This window comes from Amblyomma americanum, chromosome 1 (genome assembly GCF_052857255.1).
Source record: "Amblyomma americanum isolate KBUSLIRL-KWMA chromosome 1, ASM5285725v1, whole genome shotgun sequence".
In the NCBI taxonomy this organism is placed as follows: Eukaryota; Metazoa; Arthropoda; class Arachnida; order Ixodida; family Ixodidae; genus Amblyomma; species Amblyomma americanum.
Window position 1 is genome coordinate 82,252,035 of NC_135497.1, and position 20,983 is coordinate 82,273,017.

General features: G+C 49.0%; 1 protein-coding gene across 1 annotated transcript in view; it reads left to right on the forward strand.

The window, feature by feature from the left end:
• LOC144113121 (structural maintenance of chromosomes protein 5-like) overlaps positions 1–20,983 on the forward strand; it is a gene marked incomplete at its 3' end in the record, with an annotated part of 180,474 nt that overhangs the window by 64,629 nt on the left and 94,862 nt on the right. Inside the window, 1 exon segment of the mRNA XM_077646029.1 lies at positions 14,452–14,513. Within this exon segment, the coding sequence (XP_077502155.1) occupies positions 14,452–14,513 (62 nt within the window).

Consider the following 20,983-nt stretch of genomic DNA (forward strand, 5'->3'; position numbering starts at 1 on the left):
CAAGGCCGGCTTTGTCACAGTGTCTGATGCTGAGCCTGATGCTTCGGAAGATGACCACACCAGCCGCGATTTGTGGCAGCGCGTCGTCGACTCCGACATGAGGGGTCATGACATTGGTTGGAATGATTTTATTTCTGTCGATGATGACGCCGACACCGTGGAACCGTGCTCGGACGAGGGCATCGTTCCTGAAGTGCGGGACGAGAGTGACTCGGAGGAATCGTATGAGGATGAAACTTCGGAGCCAGCACGCACCCATAAGCACGCCTGTAGCAATGGGCTACATTGAGAGCCTCAGATAACTTAGTCTATGCCAAGGGCCTCGGCGAAGTGCACGCTTCTGCTTTAAATAAACTGGAAACCTCCCTCATCGGATCTGCGCTGCAAAAACAGACGTCCATCACGGACGTTTTCGCAACGAAAAAATTGTGTTTTGGCAGGCAACTGTCTTTAAAGGTGTGGTCCACTTACTACGAACTTCGGGATATAACGAACGGACGCCGCGTGATGCTCATGTTCGTTATAAGCGGACTTGAGTGTATATCCATCATACTGAAAGAGAAGGACAAAATTTACAAGAGTGCTGCCACGGACTCCGCGACAAGGAAGCGCGTACGAAAAGCCACATATGGAGACGTTGAAGATGCGCTCTTAAAAAAAAGCTGAACGCTTTTCTTTAACTTCCACGTTTCAGCTCCGTAGGTGAGTACCGCTAAGATACAGCTGTTGTGCACTTTTCTCTGCTTGTCATGATCTGAGAGAACCTGCTATATGCGCTGCACCCCATTCTTATCCTTCTAGTTATTTCCCTCTCATGATCCGGATCAGCTATCACTACCTGTCCTAAGTGGACATATTCCTTTACCACTTCCAGCTGCTCGCTAGCAATTGTGAACTGCTGTTCCCTTGCTAGACTATTGAACATTACTTTAGTTTTTGCATGCTAAGTTTTAGACCCACTGTTCCCCTCTGCCTGTCTAACTCATTGATCATGATTTGCAGTTCACCTCCTGAGTGACTCAGCAAGGCTATGTCATCAGCGAATCGCAGATTATTTACATATTCTCCGTTAACTCTTCAACTGTTCCCAATTCAATATTCAATATATATAGAGGTTGGTTATATACTCTGTGCGTTTCCCTATTACCTCATTGATAGTGGGAATATGGCGTATTGTCGAGTACCCTTTATGAAAGCGTACCGGATCATTTGGTTGATCGAAGTCTAAGGTCCTGGTTCTATTAGGATTACCTTAGTACAGGGGTTTCCAAACTTTTTTGCCCCAAGGAACCCCAACAGCCTTCAACATGTGCCAAGGAACGTGACAATTGCTCATTGTTGGTTGTAAATGGACCATACATGCTTTTTTCTTGCTGTTTCATTCACTTTTGTAAGCACCGTGTTTACTCTCATAATTTGCGCACTTTTTATTCTTTGATTTAGGGCTTCCAAAAAGGGGGTGCGCAAGTTATGGGAAAATTTTCTTAACACTTCCTAAAAAACACTACAGTTGTCATAACATGTAATATACAGTAAAACCTCGTTTATGCATTGTTTTTAATTGCGGGAAAAAACATATTGGAGAGTTATAGCATAGCGCGATCCGCTACCGTGACCCGCTGCCGCGGTCACTGCTCGGTACACGCTGATTAGTCCTGACGCGCCTGGCGCGCACGCAGCTGATAGGCACGTGGCGCCATCTGGCGCCTTCAAAGCGATCTGCGCATGCGCAGTGGCGCCTCGCGGAAGCGAATCACGGCAGTGGATTGCGCTATGCTATAACTCTCTATTATCCGGGAAAACGGTATGATCCAAACCGCGTGATTTTGAGAAATGTAACTCTTGAATGAGGTAAAAAGACATTTATTGACAGTTTAACTTTATAAAAATTTCTGTTGGCATTTCTCGGCACAAGAGCTGAACAGATCCTATTCCAGTGCTCGCTAAATTCAGTCCGCGTTCGCGCTGTGTTTAGCGCGGAAGGAAATTCTTAAGGCTTCCAAAGTATTGTGGGAAAGCCACCGCGGCGGCTGATTGTCCCAGACCCGACTCATTCGTATATGAGCGCATCGCTCTAGTTCGTAGAAGTCTTGCCTTCTTTCCCTTATGCACCGTGAAGAAACCTCAGCGTTTCTCCTCTTCATATCGCGTCCCCGCAGAAACGGCCGTCGGGAATTCTAACGCGTCGTTTTTATTTTTTTGTTCTTGGTAGTGATGGTGGTGCTTCGCCTCGTTTCACCGAGGCCCTGCAGAGAAGCCACTATGGCGTTTGACTGCCACGAAAAACATGTCGCATGCCCTCTCGTTTGGCCCACTTGTATGTTTATATGTGGTTGGTGAATAAGCGTATTATAAGGCCACAATTTGTAGTAGCCGCGAAATTCTGTTTTCTGGGAACGTATTAACAGGGAAATATATAGTGTAACTATATGAACACTAATGGCCGCGATTTTGAGTGTACCAACCGGAAAATCATATAAACCGGGAACGTATCAAAGAGTTTTACTGTATACTGCAGATTTCCGCCTATGCATAGACCTTTCATCTCGCGTCCCTCGTTAGCAAAAAAAAAAAAAAAAAAAAGTTGACTCCATAGCCTCTTTCATTCTGCCCCGTGTTACACAGTGCCCCGCAGGATGGCATGACGGCTCATGCACAGCTCAAAGCAATAAGTGAGCAATGATACAATCGCGAAGCCTGCAGTGGGAGGCGAAGGAGACAACGGGCAGTGAAACGACAGGCTCGCATGCGGCCAGATTGTCTAGCGGCAAAACAAAAAGCAAATGGTTCGGTAGTTTCGGATTCAGGTGTGCATTCAACTTTTCTTCCGGGAAAGTGACTGCCAGCATGAGCGAGCCGGGTAAACGGTGCAGAATTCGTGCCTTCGCTACTCGCACCTTTCGCAACCGCACATGGCGACGTGGCCGCGCCGTTCTTCCCAAATCTGCCTTGCATGCACCCCCGCACATGCTGATGAGCTGGCGCTGATGCTAATGGGCTGGCACACCAGCGCGCGCAAAATATGCAAGTAAATGTTTTTTTGTTTTTTTCAAAAATTTGGGTAAAAAGTTGGGGGTGAGCAAATTATGTGCGAGTGCAAATCATGCAAGTAAATATGATATTTACTTCTTTTTTAGCTTTCAGCAATCAGTTTTTTTTTTTTTTGAAATTTCATCTCTTGCTCAAGCTCAGATCTTCAACTCCACGAAAGAAAACGCAGAAAAAGTAGTCACGATCCTCCCTCATTTGCACACTCGTCTGGATGGGCTGTGCACAGAATCACGTAACGTCTCGTCTGGCTTTCATTGACTTTTGCTGCTCACCGCTCCGGCATCAGCGTGGCATCAGCGTTCCCCCCAATTTTGACAGATACTGCTTTTATGGTGCAAATGGGCTCGCTGGCGGCAAAACACTGCCCCAGCGCCGCCAGTGTCATTCAATTGCCCGGAAAAATGTTTCTTTTTTCTGTTGGCTGGCCTCGGCTAACTCAGCGGTGTGGCCCTCACTTTCAGTTGCCATGCGCGCAAGCGCACGTAACACACGTCGCTGTCGCGAATTCTTAGCGCTTCCCTGTCTTTCCGAAGGGGAACGCTATCGGGTGCAGGTTCGAACAAAAGAACAAAGGGATAAAACAAAACAAAACTAAGCCGTATTTATAATTTAGAGGAAAAGAGCTGATACGAAACGAAAACAAGAGAAACATACACTCAACACACATACAACACTACAGAATAAAGGAAAGAGCTCTCCAGGTACTGAGCGTCCCAGGTGAAGCGGGGATGCGTTGTGGACAGGACGGACACGGGTGGATGGTTGCGTCGAGGGAAGCGGCGAAAGAGAGCCAGGTGGTGTTAGGAGCAGAGAGGAACACAAGGAGACGCCGGTGGTCTCCCGTCAACAGCCCAAAGAACTTGGCAGCAACAGGAAAAACGTAGCCGGGCCCCGTTGACGGCGTCACTTAATGCTAGAGGTTTAAACCAGGCTATCCAAGAGTGCCTTTCGGCAGCACTGACCCTCAATCCATCGGCTGCCACCTCCACACTTGCAAGGAATGCTGGAGGCTTGCGTCGGGGATCCAAGGGAGGTCCACGGCAGCACGGACCAAACGTCCCACGGCTGCCACCTCCACGCTTGAATAACCCGATCTTCTTTGCGCTGTCTTCCTTTACACCTCGGTTTTCTGACACGTCAGCTCTCCGCTCCTCCTGCTCGCCACGCTCCCTGTCGCCGTCACCTCGCACACACCATTCGCACGCACACGCGCAATGCTGGGCTGGCACGCGCTGTGCTCCGCTGTCCGACGCACCACTGTCGACGCACCACGCTAAAAAAAATCCTATTTGTTGTGCACGTCACATATGCCCCCCCCTTCGAAAAAGTTTTTTCCACATAGAAAAAATACTGCTGTTGGTGCATACAACACTAATGTTCACGGGGTAAACGGACAAGTTAGACACCGTTAAAGTCACCGAAGGCACTTTACGCAGTGATACATGGCGGCACATAGTGACGCACACAGAGAGAACATGGGGTCAAACATTGTGCATCTGGCACAAGGGAAAATAAAAACTATACAAAACATCAGACACAAACTTTAAAATCTGTACCAAAAAGGTGAATATGTACACACTGACCAACCCATAACCGGAGAAAGAAAGAAGAAAAACAACTCACAAACACCACCCCATGCGTATGCACAGGTCACCATTGCCAACACGCCGGATAGTAACACTGTACATCGGGCATAACCCTCCGGTAATTTACAAGCGACTCATGCAATCGGCACCAACTTTTTCGGAGCCCTTGATGTACTCTACTCGAAAGGTGTGTACTCTTGTAATGTTAAGCTCCAATGCAGTACCCTGCTGTTCAAGTGCTTTGCCTTTGTTAAATATTGCAAGGGTTTGTGGTCTGTCTGAATGATGAGGAACATGCAAGAATATGTGGAATTTCTCAACAGCCCAGACTATCGCCAAACGCTTGCGTTCAATCGCTGAGTAGCGAGATTTGAGAGGTAACAACTCTCGACACGCATATGATACCGGGTGGAAGATTCCGGGTGGAGAACGGCGCCTATGCTGACCTCGCAAGCATCTGCGAAGCAGAAACTGCCTACTGAGAATTGGAGCTCTTAATCCGGGCCTGGAAGTTAACGCGTTCTTGAGCTCGTCAAAAGCTGCTTGCCGCTGTGGTGTCTAAGAGACAAGGTTGCGTTCATTTTTGCGTGTCAACTCCACGAGCAGTTTGACTTTGTTGGCATAGCCAGGGATGAAATCGCAGTAGTATCCGGCAAGCCTTAAGAAGGAACTTACTTGCTTCTTAGTCTTCAGAAGTGGTTCGTTGACAAGCTTTTCCACCACAATTTGCAACGGTCGGATTGTCCCTTCTCCAAGCTGGTGTCCAAAAAAAAGAGATGTTAGTGGCTCCGACTTCACTTTTCTGCGGTTTGATCGTGAGGCTGGCCTCACGCACCCTGCTAAACAGCCTGTTTAAATTCCAAACATGTTCTTCCTATGAAGAAGTCGCTACGACAACATCGTCGATGTAATGAACCACATTGTCTATGCCTTGTAATAGAATGCGCATCAGGCGTGTGAAGATAGCTGATGCTGTCTTAATGCCGAAGGGCATGTAGACGAACTCATAGTGACCGGATGGGGTAGACAGCGCTGTTTTCGGTCTCGAAACTTCCTTCAAGGGTACTTGCCAGTAGCCTTTAGCAAGGTCAAATTTTGAAAAGTACACCTTGTTTCCAACCTCGTAAATATTACATCTGTTCTTGGAATGGGCTCCGCATCAGACACAAGAACATCATTCATGCATCGAAAGTCTATGCAAGTCCAATAGGTGTTGTCTTTCTTTTTAATCAAAACCAGTGGGGAATTGTATGGAGATTTTGAACGTTCAATGACCCCTAATTTCATCATCTCGTCTATCTCCTTTTCGACCACGTGTTTCATGGCACAAGGCAATGGGTATTGCGGGGTATTCACAACTTCAGAAGTCGAGAGCCTGAGTTGACACTCCACTAGCTTAGTCTTTCCGGGAATCTCGGAAAAGATGTCTGCATACGTGTCAAGTAAGCTCCGAATCTCCTGCTGTTTTTCCTCATCGAGCTTGGTGGAGATCAGCACAGCTTCAATCCCTTTACCGTGGTCCATGCTAAGGGTAGGCAGTTGTTCTCAGTCACTATCTTCGATTACGATGAGCGATGACGCCTGCACAGTCTCTTGGGGCGCACGCTCTTCGTGCCGTTTGAGCATATTGATGTGGAATAGCTTCTTAGTATGGCCCAGGTCGATCAAATAATCCAGTTCGTTTTCTTTGCCAGAAACCACGAATGGACTTTTCCACTGCATCAAGAGTTTATTGTGGCTACTCAGCAAAAGAATGAGGGCACGATCTTCAACCCTTAAATGCCGCGTCTTGCTGTTCCTGTCATAGTATCTCTTCTCAGACTGTTGGGCAAGCAACAAATTTTGATGTGCCGCTCTCACAGTTTGCTCAAGACGTTCCCTTAGATCGAGAACGTAACCATAAGTCGTCATTGTGTCTTCTCCCAGCTCTTCCCATGTCCAGAGCTCTCTGAGCACTGCGAGCGGTCCTAGCACATGTCGTCCAAATATCAACTCAAACGGAGAAAACCCCAGACTCGCCTGCGGCACCTCTCTGTATGCGAACAGAAGCGGGGCGGTATAATGATCCCATGTTTTGGGCTGCTCCTGACTGAGCTTCCGCAGCATCTGCTTGAGTGTGCCGTTAAATTTCTCCACCATCCCATCGCACATTGAATGATGAGGGGTCGGGCTGAGATGTTTCACCGCCAAGAGATCATTGAGCTCTCTCATCATTTCGGAAGTGAAACAGGAGCCCTGGTCACAAAGGATCTCTCTAGAAAACCTATTCGTGAAAACATCTCCACCAAACCTTCTGCCACGGTTGCTGAATCTATCCTTGGCAGAGCCACGGCGTCGGGATACCGCGTGGCAAAATCGATGAGAGTGAGAATATATCTGTTCCCTTTTACCGATGTGGGTGACAGCGGACCGACAATATCGACAGCGACCCGATCAAAAGGAGTGTCGATAAGAGGCATGCGTCCCAACGGAGCCCTCCATACTTTGCCTTTGGCAAGTCCTTTGGCAGGTGTTGCACGACCTGACATACCTCTTAATCTCCTCCTGCACTCCCGGCCAGTAGAATTCTTCCAGAACTCGATCTGTTGTCTTCTTAATGCCCTGATGCCCCGCTAACAGGCTATGGTGGGCAAGCCTTAACACCTGCGATCTGCAAGGCTTGGGAAGTACTACCTATCGAACCACTCTGCCAGAGGCGAGATGATAGAGGTGCTACAGCAGACCCTTTTTGACAGAATATGAGTGCGAAGTACTGTGCTAGGCATGGAACACTTTTCCTACTTTCACCCAGCATACCTTCAATGACTCATAGTCTCTTTGCTGTTTCTAGCATTTCTTTGGTGAACCTCATGGGACCAACGCTTAAAGCAGTATTTTCCCTCCTTTGTCCGGTAACTTCCTTTCCAGCCAATGCCACGTTTGGGCCCTCGCCCTCACCATTTTCACTGGCAACCTCGTCATTGACTATGTCAGGACTTAATTTAGCAACGTCCTCCCGATTTCTTCCAATTAGTATATGGATTTGACGGCTCCATGGGCCTCTGATATATTTCCAATTACGACATCGTACAACGGTGTCTCCATGCATTTCACCAGGGCCGTGCGAGTGAAATAAGGTGAAGCGATATAGACTTCTGCCTTGGGAACTTCCAGACTACTGTCATCAACAAGGAACACTGTGTATGTCGAGCCAGTGAGAGCTGAGTCAGGAACTAGGGCCATCCGCACAACCACCGTATTGCTGCCCGTGTCCCGTAATACACATACGGGTAAGCCTCGGAGCTCTCCCTCTAGGACAGGCATGTGTTGCGCGTCTGCAGGCTTTTTCCGGACAAATCCAATCACCACCTTATCCTCAGCTGATTCAAACCTACCCGCTGTTGTGGACACTGTTTCAGGCGCAACACACTCTGGCTGAACACAACAGGACGATTGCTTCTGGTTTTCATGCTTCCTTGAGCAGGAACTTACATCATGCCCTGTTTTCTGACAATAAACGCAATAAAGCTGTTTTGGTTTAGAGCGACACTCGGCAGCCTTGTGTCCAGGTGGGTTACAAATGAGACACCTTCCTGAATGTCTACTTGATCGTACACCTTTCTCTCTCGGAATGCCCACCTCAAACGATTCTTTGAACGAAGACAAGTTTGTCGGCTGCCTCAGCCATTTTGTCCAGCGTCTTGCACTCTCTTTCTTGAAGGAAAATCGCCAGATGACTATGACAGTTCCTCATGAATTGTTCGGCCACCACCAAGTCACGTAAATCATTGTAAGTTGTGGCCATACCCGACATCTCAACCTATCGATCAAAAAGACTGCGCAGACGTGCTTGCTTTCACGAAACCTTTCGTGATAACCCTCTGCTGTGAACCAAAAATGTTGGAGCAGGGCTAGTTTTGGCTTATTATAATGCATTGAATCTCTTGGAGGCAATCGACCGAACACACGGAGAGCCTCCCCAGTCGAAAGCATACTGAGTGCTTTAGCCCATTTTTCCTTGGGCCAGCTGTGCCCTTCTGCGATACGCTCAAAACGTTTGAGGTATGCATCCAAGTCACCCCTGCGACTGTCAAAAGGGAGGATCAATTTGTGTGGGCTAACCGCTACTGAGGGCCCCGGTGTGGGCTCTCGATTACCCCCACCAAAGGACCTCAAAAGCGAGCAGGAAATTTAAAAAAAAATTCCTGCTTTCGCACCTTGCGGCGGCACGCGGTGCCGGCCTTTCGCGCGAAGCCTGCCATACAACGTCACGGCATGTAACTCATGTCAGCAGCAGGGGCATCATTGGTTCACAGTGCCAAGTTCTTTCAGCTGTCATGCGCTACGATGGCCGTAGCCACTCTGCGCACGCCACATCCGGCGGCGGTAGGGAAGGGACCGAGTGGGTGGGTCCAGCGGAGGAGTGCCACCGTTTTGGCGTGCGAGAGGAGAGGGAAAGGCACGAAGACGTGGAAGTTCAAATTTTGTCTGCATGTAACTCACTTTCCACAATACGCATTAAAGAAATTCTTGCTGGGGTATAATTGGGGTATAATTATGAAGCGGCGACCTTTAACATCCCAGACATATCACAACTGACTGCTGACGTCGACACAAAGTATCATGTGGCTCAAGAGGCATAATCTGCAGGGGACCTTCAGATTTTTTATAACACCCTGATCCAAGGGCTCGAGGAATTCCCAGCAGCTTAAAGAAATCGTGAATGTGCTGTTGGAGTTATCCACAAAGAGCAGTACATTCCAGTTCTGGGACTGGAATTTCCTATCGAGTTGGCAAATGTAGTTGCTTAAGAGCGGCTGCGTGGTCCACAGTTTCATGTTGGCCTCGTACCACACCGGCAGCGACTTCACTCCCTTGCAGCATCTCGGGCTTTTGGATTTTTCAATGACTAAGCGGAAGCCTGTCTTTAACGTGACGCGTTCTTTACTATGCTTTCCACCATGGCCAGACAAAGCTAAGGCCCTTTCGGGCAGCGTCTTATAAAAGAGAGCTGTTTCGTTGCAGTTGAGCACATCGTCTGGCGAAAACTGGCACAACAGCGACTCCAGAGTGTCGGAGCGATAATTTGCCACAAGGGTCCGGGCGACAGCGCCACTCTCGCCACACATCCTCTTGGAAGCAAAGTCAGATCTCTTCTTGAAATTGCTGAGCCACCCATCACTGAACACGAATCCCTCGATGTTTGTCTGGAGAGCAAGCGTTCTGCTTCTAAAGGTCTCCAGATACAGGAATCTGCTTCGCGACTGTAGCACACAACCACATGTCGAGGGCTTTTTCGAGCTTCAGGTGACCGCCGTCTGTAAAAATTTTTTCTTTCCAAGCTGGAAGGAGACTTGGATGCTTCGGCAAGAATCTTTGTCTTGTTTTGCATGTAATCCGAGACCGTCTTCTTTGAAACAATAAATTCCTGGGCAACTGTGCTCTGAAACCGGCCGCTCTGCACTTGAACAATGGCGATCTTTTTCGCCATTTCTATTATGGTATATTTACCGTGCTTGCCAGCATTCCCCAGCACAGACAGCGCGTTCACTGTTGGCACCATTATCCACCTGACGCAATGCTTCCGTGTGCAGATTTGGATCACCACAACCTTAACACAGCACACAAGGCGAGCACTCACAAAAACCATTTGCACAAACTTAATATGTGGCCTACTCGCAGAGCCGTACATGAAGAAAGAAATGAACCGGCTGCTGGACTGCCTAGACATGGCTTGGCTTCGGTGCTTAGGCGACTAAGCTGAGACTGGAACTGCTGTAGCCACTTCCAGAACACGTAGAAACGATGATGATGAGCGGGCGTTTGCAGTAGTGCCACCTTGTGGGGCTGCAAGGAGGCACAGTTGAAACTAAAAATGGGATTCAGCGAGTCGAACCATGCATCAACCAGATTCGGTAAGGGCATCATCATCATCAGCCTGACTACCCCCACTTCAGGGCAAAGGCCTCTCCCATGTCTCTCCAATTAACCCTGTTCTTTGCCAGCTGCATCCACCCTATGCCTGCAAACTTATTAATCTCATCCGCCCATCAAACCTCCTGCTGCCCCCTGCTATGCTTACTTTCTCTTGGAATCCACTCTGTTACCCTTAAGGACCAGCGGTTATCTTTCCTTTGCATTACATGCCCTGCCCAAGCCCATTTCCTCCTCTTGATTTCAACTTGGATTTCATTAACACGCGTTTGTTCCCTCACCCACTCTGCCCGCTTCTGGTCTCTTAATGTTACACCTATCATTTTTCTTTCCATGGCTCGCTGCGTTGTCCTTAACTTAAACTGAACCCTTTTCGTTAGTCTCCACGTTTCTGCCCCATAGGTGAGGTACCGGTAAGATACAGCTGTTGTACATTTTTCTCTTGAGGGATATTGGTAAACTGCAGAAGAACCGACAACTGAGCGAGTTGGTGCATCATGGACGGGGTAAAAAACAGTGCAGCGACGATGGACACATACGAAGAAAGAAGACGGACAAGTGCTTGTCCGCTTGTGCGTCTTCTTTCTCGGTATGTGTCCGTCATCGCTGCGCTGTTTTTTGCCACGTCCATGGTAAGCTGCCATTCATGATCCGAGAGAACCTGCCATATGCGCTCCACCCCATTCCTATCCTTCTAGTTATTTCCCTGTCGGGATCCGGATCAGGTATTACTACCTGCCCCAAGGAGACCTTTACCATTTCCAGCACGTCACTTCCAATTGTGAACTGCTGTTCCCTTGCTAGACTGTTGAACATTACTTTGGTTTTCTGCATGTTAATTTTTAGACCCAGCGTTCTGCTCTGCCTGTCTAATTCATTGATCATGATTTGCAGTTCACCTCTTGAGTGACTCAGCTAGGTAATGTCATCAGCGAATTGCAGATTATGTAGGTTTTCTCCATTAACTCTTATTCCTAACGGTTCCCTATTCGGGCTTCGGGATAAGGCTCTTGTAAACAGGCGGTGAATAGCATTGGTGAGATTGTGTCTCCTTGCTTGAGCCCTTCCTTATTGGAATTTTATTGCTGACTTTATGGAGCTATATATGGAGCTTGTTTATATTCTGGGCATTTCTCTATCACGTGATTGATAGTCTGAATATGATCTATAGTGGAATATCCTTTATGAAAGCCTGCCTGATCACTTGGTTGATTAAAGTCTAAGGTTGCTCTGACTTTATTAGTGATTACCTTAATAAATACCTTGTAGGCAACGGATAGTAAGCGATCGGTCTGTAATTTTTCAAGTCCTTGGCGTCTCCTTTCTTATGAATTAAGATAATGTTTGCAATCCTCCAAGCTTCTGGTACTGGTACGGTCGATGTCATAAGGCTTTACGGATACAGGGTGGCTAGTTTTTCTAGCACGATCTCCCCTGCGTTCTTCAACAGATCTGCTATTACCTGATCCTCACCAGCTGCTTTTCCCCTTTCCATGGCTCCTAAGGCTTTCTTTACTTCCTCTTTCGTTACTGGCGGGATGACTCAATGCTCTGCTCTACTGTCTCTCTCAATAACATTCTGATTACATTGGCTACTGTACAGATGTGTGTAACTTTCCGGCCACTTTAACTATCTTATCTATATTGCTAATGACATTGCCCTCCTTCCTGTATTTTCCCTCTTACCGCTAACATGTTAATGGACTTCCTCTTCACTAGCTTCTTCCGTTCCTTCTTCAAGTCTAAGCTAATTCGAGACCTTGCCATTCTGCGGTCTATACAGCGAACCTTTCCGAGGGCGGCCACATCCTGAACGATGCCAGGTTGAGCGCATAGTATGAAGCCGATTTCATTTTTAGTCTCACCATTGGGGCTCTTCCAGGTTCACTTCTTGTTCTCTAGTTTTCGAAAGAAGGTATTCATGATCCGTAAATTATTTCTATATGCGAATTCGACTAATAACTCTCTCCTGCTATTCCTAGAACCTATCCCATAGCCGCCTACAGCGTGGTTGTCAGCCTGCTTCTTGCCCACCTTCGCATTGAAGTCGCCCATCAGTACAGTGTACTGTGATTTTACTTTATTCATTGCCGATTCCACGTCTTCATAGAAGTTTTCAACGGTCTGGCCATCATGGCTGGATGTAGGTGCGTAGGCCTGCACCACCTTCAGCTTGTACCTCCTATTGAGCTTAATTACAATAGCTGCTACCCTGTCATTAATACTATAGAACTCCTCGACGTTGCCAACTATATCCTGATTAATGAGGAATCCCACACTTAGTTCTCGTCAATCTGCTAATCTGTGATAGCACAGTACGTGTCCGTCCTATGGTCTGAGCACAGTACGTGTCCATCCTATGGTACTGTATACGCTTCACCTGTCCTCCTAACTTCACTAAGCCCTATTTCATCCCATTTAATTCCCGCTAGTTCCTCGAGCAGCACTGCTAGGCTAGCCTCACTAGATAAAGTAAGGGCAAAGGGTAAGGGGAAATGCTGTCAACTGAGTTGGCTCAGGGAGTGTCCGAAAAATCAGAGAGGTCGCACGGTGTCTGAAATTTCGGCAGTTGTTATACATTGCGGTCTATGAGGAGAGTGGCAGTGCTGCGAAGTAGTCCGAATAATGAACCATGTCCGAATTTTTGTAGTCAGAAAAAACAGTCGGCGACTGTACATTGTTTATTTTTATGTAAGAGGAATTGTAGGATTGATAAATTATAAATAATTTGATTGTTATAAGCGATATAGTCTTATATCTGGTATTGTTATAAGTGGATTGCACTGTATATGGTATTCAGAAATTGATGTAACTTTGCTTCTCTCCACTGCGACGAGCAGGTTTTTATGGTCTGTTTGGCTTCGTCCGCTGTTAATTTCTGAGTGCTGTCCAGTGTTGTTGGCCTAATTTTTTTAGTGCGCTAGCACTGGTAGTGGCCATTCTCTGCATTTAGCCATTGTTTGTTTGTCTGCTTGTGTGTCTGTCTCTGAAGCCTGTTTTGTGGCAGGCTACTCACCTGCCTGTCGGAGCCACAGTGGTGGCCTATTCGCTTGAACATCCACCTCGTATGCGGGAGGTGCGGGGTTCGATCCCCAGTGCTACTGGGTACCCACCGGTGATGCAGTAGCAGCAAGCTTTCCCCCTGGTCTGTTGCTCGGCTTATTTAGTGCTAAATGTTTGGGAAATGGGTCGTTGACCCCACCTTGAGTAGAAGAAATAGCCTTGTGCCATGGCACTCGTTGGCCACAGATGCCCTTGAGCCATAAAAATCCATCATCATGATCACCTGCCCATCGTATTGTGAGCAACCTGCCGATGCATACACAAGCATGCACACACTTGCGCACACACACAAACACACATCTAGCAACCTGCCCATTGTGTCAGGCGGCAGTTCAATCGTCAGGGGCTGCTCGGGAGGAGCAACCTTGGTCGCAACCCAAGTCCCACTGTCGGCAGCGCCCGCCATAGAAGGGCAGTGGCGCAACGCTTGACCACTGCACCACTGTGCCAGGAGTGGTAGGAAGACTCCAAGGGGTCTATGAACGTAGAGAATGGCTAATTCTGCATATTTGGACATTAGCCCATTATCGCTGTCCGAACAACTGCCATCCGTGAACACTGGATCTGAACACCGGAACCGAAGTTATAACTGAACTGCTAGTGCACCTAATTTATTACCCTTTGCATTTTGCATTTGCATTCTGCATTGGCATTTTGCAATACAATTTGCATTTGGCTTAACTATGCAAATTGACCTTAATTTTTTGGGGGGAATTTTGACATCTTTTGCTGATGCTAAGCTAAAGCAGTGGCCACCACTAAGGTTCACTGAATGGTGATGAGCATCTTTCTCTCTCAGGTTGTGTCATATTTATGCTGCATTGCTTTTCTTCTCCAGTTCTCGTCGGCCAAGCGTGAGCTGAGACGCCGGCTTCAAGAGGAAGAGGCCAGGGTTTCAAGGTGGGTCTCAACAGCACCCCAGATTAATATTCCTAACTGTTCCTAACTGGTCAGTCTGATTTAGTAACAGTGCCGAGTTTCTTCACGCTGAAGCCAGTTAATTTCAGCTGGAATCAACTGGGAATAGTTCCTTAAACTAGTCTGTCCATTGGGAGGTTTTTTTTCACCTTTGTTGCAGCTAAGGAGCAACAGCTGTGGCAACTGCTCCAGCACTATGAGTTGCTTATTTGTATGCACTCTGCAGTATAGTACAGCAGAATATTGCTGATATTGTCACCGAGAGCTGGTAGAGCGTTAGCAGAAAGGGCAGAAGCAGAGCACTTAGCACAGCAAGTGTACTCAGCCAACCCATGCTCGAGCAGGGGAAGATGGGGAAGACCTGCGGGTGCCGTGCAACCAGTAAGTGGCCAACAGTGTGGCATTGCTCCTCCTCTTTGAAACAGCATCAACCCTATGCTGCAGGGAGAGGAATTAAGGGGGGAGGCTGGAACAGAATCTGTGGCGCCTGACTTGGCTGAAGAAGTCCTAGCAGGCGTGGTAGGGTTTCATCCTGGCAACGTGCACGATTTTGGATGCCGCCCGCTGCCTCGAGGTGGGAACAGACTCTTGTGGCAGCACTTCATAGTTAACGCCACTAAGTTTGTGCAGTACCTTGTTGGGGCCGAAGTAGCGGCAAAGAGGCTTCTCGGAGTGACCCCGCAGATGGATTGGGGTCTAAGCCCGAATTTTATCACCAAGGTGGTAATCCACCCAGTGATAAAGGTTGTAATGTTGGGCATTGCTTTCTTGCTGGGTACGGGTTACCATCTAGCTATCCAGCGGTCGGCTTCTCCATGCCAAACGAACTGTTCAGCGCAAATGGCGGAGGGATGGGCAACATCTGGCAGTAACATTGCGTCGAGCATAGTTGCGGCGGCACGATTGTGCATTAAACGGAACAGCGTGAAGCATGTCGACTCTTTTGAGCAGTGTTACATGCTAATGTGACTTAAGGCAAGATCTGGTCGCAGTTCTTATAGCCGTCATCGACGTACATAGAAAGCATGTTGGCAATGGTCTTATCAATCAATCAGTCAATCAATTTGTTTGAGGATGGCAGGCAACGGTTTGATTGACGATGGCCGGTGCCACTGAGCCGCGTAACTCTCTGAGTAAGGGCTGATGTAAATGCCGTGCCTCTATCAGTTAAAACGACCACAGGGGCACCGTGACAGAGGACTATGTAAAAGATGAAAAAGTTGGCAATTTGAGCAGCGGTGCCGCGCGGAGGGGCTTTCGTCTTGGAATACCGGGTAAGGTAATCAGTGGCAACTATAATGTACAATGGTGAGCAGCCCTGTCTAGAGTGTGCCGACGGTGCTCTGCGGAGCAAGTCAGCGCCATCTAAAGTTATGCTCTGGGTTTGAGTTATGCGTCCCGTGCGCATGCGCGGCAAAAACAGAGGGAGGCCTCCTTATTGCATCCTTGTCCAGCCCCCACCTTGTGAGCTCGTTTCGTGCCTCCAGGGACGCGCTGCCTGCATTTGTGACGCTGTGACGGTAACCAGGGCGTCGCCATGCCGCTGTGTTTCACAAGTGTAACGAGACGGCCAGGAAAGCAAGCGCGAGTGATAGCGGATAATCGCGTGTTTCTGCATCCAAGTTCCTAGATCTGCACTGATGCCAAATGTCACCCTTGTAGCTCATAACACAGCGCAATGACACGCAATCAAACAATACGCCTGCAACGCATGGTGCGTGGTGGTAACGCACTAACCTTATACGGACAAAGCGAAAAGGGACAACAAACAACCAACTAAGCCCCATTCTCGCACTCTTACCCTGGTGCGTATTTGAAACGCGCTATCATCCGCTCTCACTTGCTTTTGAAACGCGTGATCACTCAATATCACTTGCACTTGCTTGCCTAGGTGCCTTGCGATTCGTGCGAAATGCGTTGGTTTTCCGGCTGCTATTGCATAATATTCAGTGCGGCCCTAGCGTCGTTAAGCGCACGCAATGAGAGGAAATGAGGCCGAGAACCCACAAGCAGGCTCCGCTTTATTTTGGCCGCGCATGTGCACGGCACACATAACTCAAACTCAGAGCCTAACGTTAGATGGCACTGACTTACTCCACAGAGCACCGACGACGCGCTCTAGACAAGGCTGCTCACCGCTGTACCTGTTGCCCAATGATGACGTCGGAAATGGGGCCAGCAAGTTCATGCTGACCTGGTGGAGAGGGATTCGAGGCGGATCAGTGGGTTTCAATAGGCCGGCTGGCTTAATAGGTGGTGTCTTCTAACTTTGGCACTTGCACCAAGTCTTAGCATAGCGGTGGACCCCTGTACCAATCTTGGTCGAGTTCTACTTCTGACATACCCATGCCAATGAACGAGAAACGCCGAGGTGGCCGGAAGAAAGCTTGTCAAGGCATGCGTGCAGAATGTCGTCTCGAAGCACCGTTGGAGCCACGAGCAAGTACAGTGCCCATGGGGCTGTAGTTTCTCTTGTACAGGATGCCACACCGCAAGCAGAACGATGACAGCTCGTGCATGATGAAACGGGGCAACGAAGAGGCGAGGCCTTTGAGGTACTCTATGAGGGGTTGTTACTCGGTGTCATCTCTTTTTGACCTAGGACGGTTGTGGTTAAACCGCCAAGAAAAGATCGTGATCATCATCTATGTCAGAAGTGGTGTACGGGATAGGAGCGTGGCACAGGCAGTCTGCATAGCAGTGTTTGTCTCCAGATTTGTACAGGATTGTAACGTCGAATTCCTCCTCCTCGAGGGGTCTTTAATGTTTTCGCGAGACAACAAAGGGAGTGACGGTTGCTCAGGACTCGAAACGGGCAACCATACAATTACGGGCCAAATTTCGTTACTGCCCAAATAACAGCAAGGCACTCCTTTTTCATGCTAGAATGACTCGCCCTAGATCGGAACAGTGCGCAGCTTGCATAAGCAATCACGCGCTCATCATCACCTTGCCACTGAACAAGGACGGCATCCAGGCTGACATAGCAGGCTTCGGTGTGCAGTTCCATGTTCACCTCTTTGTCAAAGTGGCCGAGAATGGGTGTAGTTTGGAGGTGTTTCTAAGGCTCTGAAAGGCCTCCTGCTGTTCTTGGGCCCAGACGAAAGGCTGCTCGTCCTTTGTGAAGCGAGTTAGAGGCTCGGCTAGTCGGGAGAAGTCTCGCACAAAACGTCTGCAATAGGCGCAGGGACCCGAAAAACGGTGCACAGCGCGCTTGTCAGGCTGGGGTCGGGAACGCAGTGACGGCAGCTGTCTTGTTGGGGTGAAGGCTAATGCTCTTAGCGCTCACGATGTGCCCCAGAAACTTCAGTCTTTTTAACGCAGAGAGGAATTATTCAGGTTTGAGCGAGAGGCTCGCCTGTTGTATGGCCTCCAGTACTGCACTCAAGAGCTTGAGATGCTCATCGTAGGCGGCAAGAAAATGACATCATCAAGGTAGATGCGGCAGGACTGCCATTTGAGGCCAACTAGGACAGTTTCCATCATTCTTTGAAAGGTGGCAAGAGCGGAACACAAGCCAAAGGCTAACACCTTGAACTCATTCAAACTTTCGGGAGTAATGAACGCTGTCTTCTTGTGGTCTTGTTCATCCACCGCGATCTGCCAGTACTCACTGCGGAGGTCAAGAGAGGAAAAGCAGCAGGCATGACACAGCTGGTCGAAATAATCATGGATTCGCGGTAACAGGTAAACATTCTTTTTGGTAATTTTGTCAGGTCTTCCATAGTCGACACAAAATCTGAGTGACCCGTCCTTCTTGGCGACCAGCACAACGAGCGAAGCCTATGGGGTTGTAGATGGCAGTATGACATCATCCCAGAGCATTTCGTCAACCTGCAGTCATGTATCGCCTCATGTTCTTTCGCCGGCACTCGATAGGAGTGTTGATGGATAGGCCGTTCATTGTCATCGACTATGATGCGATGCTTCATTATGGACGTCTGCCAGACTTTACAGGTGGCCTCAAAGCAGTCATGCAAAGAGTCAAGGATGGTTTTCAGGCGGTGTTGCTGATCACTGTTCAAATCAGGATTCAAGCCAGCCTTAACTGTTTGACTAAGTCCCCCTAGAGGAATCTCCTTGGACTTTGACAATGCTCAGTGGGCGGCAGGCTTGCTAATTTCATCGGAACAGGTGATAGCTACAATTTTTGGCAAGTGGCAGTATTTAGTGCTAACGTGACCAAAAGCTAGGTTCGCTGGTTGTGGAGGGCAACAACGCCTCAAGCGATGCAGACTTGTTGGCTCGGCAGTAACAACAGGTTTGCTTCTGTGATGTTGGACATGCTGGGGTTGTCGCACTCCACCATTACAAACAAGCTGGCACGTGTTGGAAGAATGATGTGGTTGTTCGACATGAAAAACTGGCCTGCCTGGTGCACTGTCGTTGGCTATGGTGCACGGGATGGAGAATGTCACCACGAGTTCGTGGAGGTCAATGATAGCACCAGTTTTGTAATGAATATCGAGGCTGAGGATCATGTCCTTGGAGCACTGAGCCAGCACAACAAAGCAGCCAGTGAAGACGATATCACGAATTTCTATCCTAGTGGTGCAGAGGCCGAGTGGCATCACCACATGGCCGTTAGCTGTCCGTCAGCTGTCCGTCTTTGTGTTCCGTTCCAGGGTGTCTGCGCCTTTTTCAATAGAGTAGCAAGACCATGGCTCATAACTGAGAAATCGGCGTCGGTATCTAGGAGGGCAGTCACATGGTAGTTGCCAGCGACGACTGGTATTTTGGCAGAAATTAGCTCACTTTCTGGAACGTGCGTCGCGAAAGGATTCAAAGTGGAGAGTCGTAGTGTGGAGAGTTGTAGTAGCAGAGGTTGCTGTGGACGTCATAAGGGGGTTGTAAAGGGGGGGGTGGAAGGTCGGGTTAAAGTATTAAGTCAGCGTGCGAAGGATGTTCGAATTGCGGAGTGACGGCAGCCGTACCCCAGAGGTAGGAGTCCTCAGTTTTCCCAGTGTGGACTAGAGGGACAGCTGGCGACCTGGGGAAGAGAACCAATGGGGCAACAGCAACGTGGACTGGCGTTGTCATGAAGGTGCAGGGTGGATACTGGCTGTCGGGCACTGGTTGATGTTAAGGGGTCATTCACCAAAGCCTGGCCGTGGTGCGTCAGGGGAAAGCCTTTTCAGGCCCATCCGACGGTACCGGCAGTGGCGCAGTATGTGGCCGGCTTGACTGTAATGTAGTGAAAGCACAGGGGCTGGTTGTTCGATTCGCACCGTGCGTGCTTTGCTGAGGGGTGGCTGTGCGTCAGAGAGAGCAGGAAAAGTCGGGAAGTGTTGATGCGGTGCAGGAGGAGCAGGGCAGTAAAGCACCAGTGATGCTGGCACACAGCTGCGTAACGCTTCGCTGTACGTCTTGGCATATGGAGCAGGCAGTGGGTGGGGACGGCATTGGCCGCACCGCTCGACGGACTTTGTCGCAAACGACATCTGAGATGGCACTGACACCCAGGTGTTGCTCGACAGGGTGAAGCTGCTGTACCTCTTCACGCACAATGCTCCTGACAAGCTCACGGAGGGCCTCACTCTTAGTGCCATGCAGCGGCACGTGGGTGTCCAGAGCAGTTATATTCGCCGGACGGCCATAATGCGCGAACCTCTTCTGCAAGGCGCGCTCCATGCTTGTCGCCTCCTGAGCAGAATCGACCACAGTGTTAGGACGGTCGTGCACAAGTCCTACGAAAAGCTGCTATTTGACCCCTTGCTTAAGATGACATACCGTCTTTATTTCAGAGACATGGAATGACCTGCGCTGTTGAAGAGCCGCGTCATGTTTTCTACGAACATGGCAACGGTCTCATCTGGTCGCTGCACTCTGGACTGCAGTTGCAAAGATGCAGTTGCAAAGATGCAGTTGCAAAGATGCAGTTGCAAAGATGCAGTTGCAAGTTCAGCTCTCTCCTTCCATTTGTCGCTACCGCAGTTGTCGAGCAGCTGTCGCCGGAAATCTCGCCAGCTGGTGATTGCGGACTTGTGGTTTTCAAACCACATCTTGGTGGCATCTGCGAGGACAAAATAGACATTCCATAGCTGGCCAACCAGTCCTTTACGTGTTCAAACTTGTCGTGATGAAATGATGCGGGAGTGCGAGGAGCAGTGGTGGGGAACTAGCAGAATTCTGGATGGTCTTGCTTGCCGTAATGGATGTCATTGTGCGGGGTGGTGGTGTTAGAGGTTGGAACTCGGGATCCAAGCCTCGCAGGTGGCGGCTTGCCTTGTGGACAGGTGTCATGTCCACGGGGTGTAGCTGTGTGTCGCAGGCTTCCGGGAGCACTTTGTACATCAGGAAAATACCCAGAACCTCCACTAAAATGTCACTGAGAACCTTAAAAGCGTCAGCAGAAAGGGTGGAAGGGTACACACTAGGACTAGCACAGCAGACACACTCAGCCAACCCCTGCTCGAGCAGGGGAAGACGAGGAAGACTTCTCGGGGTAGCAC